Below are 9,221 nucleotides of genomic sequence, written 5' to 3'. Positions count from 1 at the left end.
TGAGAGAGGAGAGAAGGAAGGAGGCTTGAGATTTTTTGCTATACTTCTAGGGTTTAGAGTGGCCGCAAATGTGAAGTCCTATGGGTCTATTTATAGTGCAGATAGGATACATTGGATAACCCTAATTTGAATAAAATATTATTAATTCAAATTGGTAATTATCCACCTCCTTAATTCTCCACATGGGATAATCTAGAAACCCTAATTATCATTAAGAATTTCGTTCACCGCCTTTCTAGAAAGGTTCTGGAACCTCTTGTTCAACTATTGAGCAATTGCACTTTAGTCCCTGTACTTTTAATTAATTCTCTTAATCTCAAAATTAATTCCAATTACCTTCTGATTAAATATTAATTAAATAATATTATTTATAATTAATATATTATTTTCATAATACATTAATAAATCATTTATTTCAATTTATTAATAAAATAATAAATTCATTATCTCTCTCCAAAAAGTCATCATGTCTACTTGCTAGTATGAGGGCAACCCAAAAGGACTGTGCTAATATCAATTCAAGTATATACCAATTATGGTTATGGGTTTAGACACCTAATCCAACTGTAGGGACCATCTGAGTTAAAAAAAGTTAGGAATCAGAGGCGCAAATTAACCCAAACCATAGGGACCATCCATGTAATTTACTCTATTTCTGTATAATGTATAGTTTTTCAGATAGAGAAGGGTATGAATGTTTTTTTGGAAGTGGATACAAGTACTTTATACATAATAATTTAGTTATTTTTGAAAATATCTAACACTTCTAATGAAAATTTCTCATTGTTTCACTTTCTATGTCTATAATGTGGTGGCATTATATAATTAGTAATATATTGACTAGCTTTTAAGAGAATTAAAAAAGCACAATATAATCCAATTTCATATCATATTTTATACTTGTTATTTTAATTTTTCTAGTAATATTAAACATGCACAAAATCAACGACCTTAATGACATTGACATAGTGCGAATTAACTCATAAACAATTATATTATGAGGTGCTTAAAGAGAGTTACAAACACACACTTTCGAACTTGTTTTTGAGTGGTGAATATGTGATAGAGAGTTACAAACACACACTTTCGAACTTGTTTTTGAGTGGTGAAAAACTAAAAGAAAGACAAAGAAATGTGGTGGGAACTTACTTTTAATAAAGTAAGATTCTATGTTTATTCAACTTTCACTCACTTCAATTATATAACAAAAAAAGACACATAAGGCCATCCGTTATACCCACCACTAACCACTATAGTGGTGGGTGCCACCTAATCACCACATTCAACCACTAAACCTATGGGATACCCACCACTATATTCTTCTTATTTTTTTATTTTTAAATTAAAAAAAATATATTTTTTAATTAATTAAAATGTAGAGAAAGGTAGAGAGAGATAGAGAGACATGGATAGAGAAAAAAATTTATTAGATGTTGTTTTCCGTTCTCCCCACCACATTTGACCACAAATTTTTCCACCACTAGCCACCACTAAGAGTATGGGATGGTGTTCACATTTTTTGTTCGTGGCCACATAGACCACGAATATGTTCGTTATGAGTATACCATAAGGTCTAAGGCCATCCGTTATACCCACCACAAACCACTATAGTGGTGGGTGCCACATTGTCACACCCCAAAACCGGAATGGCGGAAACGTTCGGGGGTAGAGAACATCATGTTTAGTATCACAAGACATGCATAATAGTAAGCAAAGTAATAAACAACCATTTCATTAGAAAGAAAGTGTTTACAAAGTATGTGATTCACATAATATAGAGTACATAGCAAATAACAAAAAGATATGAAGCTATACTGCTCCATCTTCTGAATCCCAGTGCGCGTACCTGTCTACTGGCCTCCTGAGAATACAAGTTATTTTGAAAGAGCAGATCAGCATTTAAGCTGGTGAGTTCATAAGATTTTAGTGATGTAATGTAAGTTGTAAGAAAGTTGTAGTAAGTTGTAAGTTCTATTTAGAAAAGTTCGTCTGTTCCTCCAGAAAATCCTATATTTCTTGCTTTGATGAAAGCTAAGTAAAAATGACTTTACAATCCTTTCTATGAGTACTAAATGGATACAAGTTATATAAAACCCAGAGTAAACAAACAATCGGTTGTGTGTATCTGCCCTAAGCCCACAACCAAACAAGGAACATGAAATGAAGCGGAAAGCACACATCCCATTGTTTGTTAAATCATCGTTGTATGTAACCCTGGCGTATTCACTTGGTACTCACGGAGTTAACTGTAATAGTTCCTTATATTTGATGAAAAGATTGTTTAAGAAAACCCTTATTTCTTTTAATAAAAATGGTAACCACAGTGGTTCCTTCTATAGTCACTTAGTTTATACTAGCCATATATAATCTAATATCGAACAGATAGTTAATTGTGTGGATCTACCCTAAGCCCACAACCAAACAAGGAACAGGGAATGAGGTGGAAGGCACACATCCAACTACCTATCGGATATTAATTATATATAACCTTGATATATAAATTAAGGTATTTAATAAAATGGATTAAACCTTTAGTGGTATGTTTCTAGTTTTGTCTACCAAATGTTCTGTTTGAAAAGTATGTTTTGTACTAGAAAACTGTGCATTGAATTAGTGTCCTATGACCTGGACCATACCTGGTACCCCTTATGATTACTTAGTGTATACGCAACATATATATAGCTAAGATAGGATAGATAGTAGGCTGGGTGAATCCGCTCTAAGCCCACAACCAAACAAGGAACAGGAAATGAAGTGGAAAGCACATATCCTACTACCTGTCGGACCCGATTAAAATATATATCCCTAAATGCATACACTAAGGAATCATAAAGTTAGCATTATAGGCCCCCTTTCTACTGAATGTACTAGACCCGACTGTTCTGTTTGTCGTTTGTAAAATGTAAGTTTTCCCTAATATATAACTATCTTGACTCGGAAATAGTTTGCATTAACTTTCAAGTGGAACTGTCACAAAATGAAAGTAATGAGAAAATAATAGTACACAGTTGTCTTTTGAACTGACATCCTGACGTACTGATTACCTTGAAACATGTTTGTTTTATTAAGGTCATAATGTGATGGATAGTACCCATACTATACGCTCTCCCTACAAGAGATTCTAGGGACCAAACGCGACTTCCGCAAACAAATTGCTAAGCCGTGTAAATTCACATTTAAAGTTATATGATCATGTATACCCAATTTTACTATCACCTTTTGTTTAGAACAATAAGTTAGTGATTATTGGTATAATTAGATCTTGTAGTGTTCTTATGCTATAGCATCTTAGTATGTTCGTTCTGTTATAATATCTGTTGGGTAACACATGCATCAAATACACTCTATAACTAGGCAGTAGAAGAATCGAAACTACAAAACGATTTACCTAAGTGTACATGCACCCTATGGATCTATGGCTTCATGTTATTACTTCTACCCTATGAAATACGAAAATACAAGGGAGAATACTAACCTCTTTAGAAGCTAATGATCTTCGAGCTTGACTCCTTGTGCGTGCCACTTTGTTTGGATGATGAGGATCCAAACTATAATCCCTCTCTTGGTTCACACCCAACGAACTCAAAAGAGTAGAAACAAATATAAACTAGGAGGGATGAACTATAAGGAAAGTTCTTCCACAATGAGGGAGAAAGAAGGTGGCGAATACTCAAGCCAAAAATGAGCAAGGAGGAATGAATCCTCAAGACCCTATTTATAACCTTGGATACCTCCTAGGGTTTTATCCTTCCATCTATGTGGGAAGGGATAGGCTAAGAACGAAATTCCCATTATCCAAAGGGAGATTTCGTCCAACCCCCTTCATTCTAGGGTTCTGGAATGTTCCCTGATCAACCAACTATTGATTAACTCACAATCAACCCTTCTATTAATTAAACTGTTAATTAATTCCCAAATTGTTTTCCAATGAGTTTCTAATTAATTATTAAACAATAATAATTAATAAACTAATCACTCCTATTATTTATTCTACTCAATTCTGAGTCTTGAGGGCAACCCAACAGGACCCTGCTATTATTAGAAATAACACCAATTAGTTAATGACCTTGGACACACTTCCAACAGTCTCCCAGTTGGACAAATCATCAACTAGATATATATGGTTCTATATTTCTCTAATAATCAATAGAGAGAATTCCATCCAATGCATCTGCCAAACTCTGATCCAATCAGTTTCAGCCCTCAGATAAGTGATCAACTATTCCTTCATCCTCATAATATCTGTATGAATTCGAGACATGGATAATGTTCAATCTCAGAATTCAATATTATGTTTCCCGATATAGATTTGTGACGACTACATCTGACTACTAAATCGAACACATCAATTCTAATCAGCACCCGGCCAGGTATTTAAGATGTCAGCACCAAATCATCAACGGGCCCATAGATATCGATTCTCCTATTAAGGCAGAAGGGATGAATAAACTTTGACTACATAGTCTTTGTCTATTTAATCATGTCACACATGAATATACCCGTTATAACTACCAGTTACGGATAGCGTTGGAGTACATCAATGTATAACAAAATCTTAGAGCAAATACCTACATGTATCTCCGTTTAAAGAACAGAAGATATTATCATCTTGGAATTACTTGTGACTGAATCCATGAAGTAATCTCTAAGTGCGGGTTGTTCCAATACTTAAATCACTATTAAGCAGTCACGGGTGTTGATACAATCACTATGTTATGGCCAATCAAAATGGTCAATCCACCAACACTCATGACAGTCTTGAATCACTACTTACTTCCAAGAGTATGACCGACTGTGGAGATTTGAATACTTAGTACTCAGGAAGTGGGTTCTAAACATGAAAAGGCGAAACATGGTAATAAATAAACAGAAATGATAGCAATCCAACACATTTTGTTAAGTCTCCACAAAATAAACATCAATTCTATTACAAATTCATACTGCTAAATGTTTCAAGGATTATCAAACTAAACAACTAAACAACTACATCGTATATTCAGAAACTCTAATGCCTATAGATCTAGTATGACTATCACGCTTGATCCTTGATACTGGTTTAGTGAATGGATCGGCTGGATTCTCCTCTTACGATACTCCGCTCACAACAATATCTCCATCCTCAACCCGATGTCTTACATAGTGAAACTTTCAAAGTATATGTCTTGAGTTACCATGGTCTTTGGGTTCTTTAGTCAACGCGACTGCACCCTCATTGTCACAGAAGATTTCCAAAGGATTCTTGATGCTTGGAACGACACCAAGATCGTCAATGAAATACTTCAACCATGTAGCTTCTTTTGCAGCTTCACTAGCTGCTATATACTCTGACTCCCACGTAGATTCTGCCATTGTCGACTGCTTAGAGCTCTTCCAAGTGACCGCTCCTCCATTGAGCAAGAATACCCATCCTGACTGCGAACATGAGTTGTCCTTATCAGTTTGGAAACTGGCATCTGTATAACCTGTGACTTTCAACTCATCTTTACCCCCATATACCAAGAACATATCCTTTGTTCTTCTTAGGTATTTCAAAATGTTCTTTACTACTGTCCAATGACTTTCGCCTGGGTTGTCCTGAAAACGACTCACCATACTTAGAGCAAATGAGACGTCAGGACGAGTACATGTCATGGCATACATGATCGATCCTATAGCAGAAGCATATGGGACTCGACTCATTCTTTCTAGTTCATCACTAGAACTAGGACATTGAGTTTTACTTAATTTCATGCCATGTTGCATAGGTAGATAACCTTTCTTGGAAACCTGCATCTTGAATTTCTTCAAGATCTTATCCAAGTATGTACTTTGGCTCAGTCCTATTAGACGTTTTGATCTATCTCTATAGATCCTTATACCAAGTATGTATGCAGCCTCTCCTAGATCTTTCATAGCGAAACAACTCCCAAGCCACGTCTTAACACCTCACAACGTCGGGATATCGTTTCCTATAAGGAGTATGTCATCCACATACAACACTAGGAAGACTACATTGCTCCCACTAGCTTTGATATATACGCAAGACTCACCTTCACTTCTTGAAAAACCAAACTCCTTGACCTTTTCATGAAAGCAAAGGTTCCAGCTGCGAGACGCTTGTTTTAGTCCATATATGGACCTTTCAAGCTTACACACTCTATTTGGATATTTTGGATCTATGAAACCCTCAGGTTGTGCCATGTAGACTTCCTCTGTGAGTTTTTCATTAAGGAAAGCGGTCTTCACATCCATTTGCCATACTTTATAATCATGAAAAGCTGCTATGGCAAGTAATATCCTAATAGACTTGATCTTGGCTACTGGTGAAAAAGTTTCCTCATAATCATTTCCTTGAGTCTGAGTGTAACCCTTTGCAACCAACCTAGCCTTGAACGTGTGCACATTCCCATTCATGCCTGTCTTCTTCTTGAAGATCCATTTGCACCCAACAATTTTAGTGCCAGGAGCAGGATCAACCAAATTCCAAACTTGGTTGTCATGTATAGACTGAATCTCGCTCTCCATGCTTTCCTTCCACTTAGCAGCCTCAGTGCCCGCCATCGCTTCCTTATAGTTGGATGGCTCATCCATATCAACCAGTGTACGATCACTGATCAATACATCTCCTTTTGTGCTCACATGAAAACCATAAAACTCAGGAGGAGCACGAACTCTATTGGATCTGCGAAGGGGAGGTGGAGATATATCATTTTGCTCAACAGGTTGCTCAGTCCCGGGTTGAGGTTCCTCAACGGGCTATTGCTCCTCAAGTTGAGTGCTAGTGTCTACTAAAGGTTCTTCTTCATTTGTCTCTTGAAGCTCTTCAAGGTATATGTGGCTCCCATTGTCCTCTTTGGAAATGAGATCACTCTCAAGGAAGAATCCCCTTCGAGCAACAAACACTTTGTTTTCCGAAGGCTTGTAGAACAAGTATCCAAACGACTTTTGTGGATAACCAATGAAGTAACACTTCTCTGACCGGGGTTCGAGCTTGTCATTCGCCTCACGACGAAAAAAAGCTTCGCATCCCCAAACCTTTATATGTGCTAGAGAAGGACGTGTCCCACTCCACATTTCAGAGGGTGTTTTAGCAACCTTCTTAGTAGGTACGAGGTTTAGGATATGGGCGGCTGTCTCTATGGCATACCCCCAAAAAGATATCGGAAGTGTAGCTCGACTCATCATATATCGAACGATATCCAGCAAGGTTTGATTTCTCCTTTCAGCTACATCATTCAATTGTAGTGTTTCTGGGAGGAGACAGTTGTGAAACTATTCCACAATTCTTAAGATGATCGTAGAATTCAAGACTTAATTATTCTCCACCCTATCGGATCAGAGCATCTTGATCTTTCTGCCCAATTGGTTCTCTACTTCGTTTTGAAACTCTTTGAACACCTCGAAAATTTCTGACTTATGCTTGATTAGATAGATATATCCATATCTACTGAAATCATCGGTAAAAGTCACGAAGTATCTTTCTCCATGTCTTGTGGCGGATTTGAAGGGTCCACAAACATCTATTTGGATGAGGTCCAACAAATCCTTGCCTCTTTCACAGTGGCCTGTGAATGGCGCTTTTGTCATTTTGCCAAGTAAGCAAGATTCGCATACATCATCTGACTTGAGGTCAAATGATTCCAAGATTCCATCAGATTGGAGCTTGGCAATGCGTTTCTTGTTTATATGGCCAAGTCGACAATGCCACAAACATGATTTATCTAATTCTCTATTAGATTAACCAACATTCATAATTAGTTTATCAAAATTACCATCACAAACAATACCTTCATACACACCTTTACAAGGACTAGCTTTAAAAATAACACAACCATTCTTATAAACCAAAATGTCACCATTATCATTATCAAAAGAAAAAATATAACCATCCTTATAAAGTGCATGAAAATAAATAATGTTTCATGCCATATCAGGCGAGTAGCAACAATTTAATAAACTAAGATAAACACCACCACTAAGCATGAGCTCATAGTTCCCAATCCTTGTAACAGCTGACTTTTGCCTGTTCCCCATGATTAGGTTGAGCTCACCATGCTTCAACTTCCTACTTTGTCTTAGTCCCTGAGGTGCTAGTCACCTTGACTTTTCCCTTCTTAAGATCCGCGAGGTATTTAGGGCAACTACGCTTCCAGTGTCCCTTTTCCTGACAATAAAAACAAATGGCTTCTCTCGGATCTGAAGAAGGAGCTATTTCAGCTTGGGCCCTTTCCTTGGGAGCAGGATCTGACTGTCCGATCTTACCCTTACCCTTTCCATTGGGTTGAGGCGCCCTTTTCCTTTTGGCAGAACCACGATCAATAGCCAGTACGGGAGCAGTAGGGTTAGAGTTGTTGGGCTTCTTCATGCTCGCTTCATCAGTTTTGAGCATGCCATGCAACTCCATCAAGGTCTTGTCAAGTCCGTTCATATTGAAGTTCATAATAAACTATGAATATGAACTAGTAAGCGAGTTCAAAACCATGTCAATGGACAACTCCTTAGGCAACTCGACACCTAGATTCCCAAGTCTGTCTATGTACGACTTCATCTTTTGGACGTGCGCACACACAGAAGCTCCTTCTTGTAGTTTACATGCCATGAGGGATTTGACGATCTCGAATCGTTCTTGCCTAGCTTGCTCTTGAAACATTTCCTCGAGCTGCTGGTTAATGTCAAAGGCACCCCATGTTTCAAAGTTCTTCTGGAGACTAGAAGCCATGGTTGCTAACATAAGGCAAGCCACTTTGGTATATTCATCGTAATGCTTGTTGTAGGCAATAACTTCTTCTGGGGTAGGGTTTTCTCCAAGCACGGGGACATCATCGTCGAGAACATACTCTTTGTTCTCATATCTTAACGTGATCCTCAAGGTGATTATCCAATCAAGATAGTTGGATCCATCCTCCTTGAGTCTCTCCCTATTAAGAACTGGCATTAGAGAGAAGCTTGAGTTTTGAGTTAGAGGAGGAGGAGGAGGAGGAGGCAAATTATTGTTGTTGTTGTTGTTGTTGTTGGCTTGGTTCGACATCTACAAAAGATAAGACTCCAATTAGTTTGATATAAGTCCTTAATTAATAATCACCCTAAATAAATTATTTGATTAAGGTTAGGATCCATATTTGGCTTCATGATGTGTAAAGGGATGCCGTAAACACACCACAAAGTTATTTAGGTAGACAAAGCTCTTTGTCAATTTCAATCACTATGAAATTCCTAGATCTTTGAGATTCATTAACTATCAA

At 37.4% G+C, this 9,221-nt stretch overlaps 1 protein-coding gene and 1 pseudogene across 1 annotated transcript; both read right to left on the bottom strand.

The window, feature by feature from the left end:
- Nucleotides 1–5,148: 5,148 nt before the first annotated feature.
- On the bottom strand, nucleotides 5,149–5,592 carry LOC145127170 (secreted RxLR effector protein 161 pseudogene; annotated as a pseudogene).
- A 2,833-nt stretch (nucleotides 5,593–8,425) lies between these two features.
- On the bottom strand, nucleotides 8,426–8,914 carry LOC145127163 (uncharacterized). Its single transcript, XM_079062415.1, has one exon. It carries the CDS (start codon nucleotides 8,912–8,914, stop codon nucleotides 8,426–8,428), a length of 489 nt encoding a protein of 162 aa, XP_078918541.1.
- Nucleotides 8,915–9,221: the final 307 nt, after the last annotated feature.

This window comes from Lactuca virosa, chromosome 1 (assembly GCF_052849685.1).
Source record: "Lactuca virosa cultivar CGN04683 chromosome 1, Lactuca_virosa_CGN04683_v6, whole genome shotgun sequence".
NCBI lineage: Eukaryota > Viridiplantae > Streptophyta > Magnoliopsida > Asterales > Asteraceae > Lactuca > Lactuca virosa.
The sequence above is the reverse complement of the archived record's forward strand: the minus strand, read 5'-3'. Positions and strand labels throughout refer to the sequence as shown.

What these genes read in the sequence shown, in the direction of transcription:
- LOC145127163 (XM_079062415.1), bottom strand. Translation starts at nt 8,914, where the DNA reads ATGCCAGTTCTTAATAGGGAGAGACTCAAGGAGGATGGATCCAACTAT.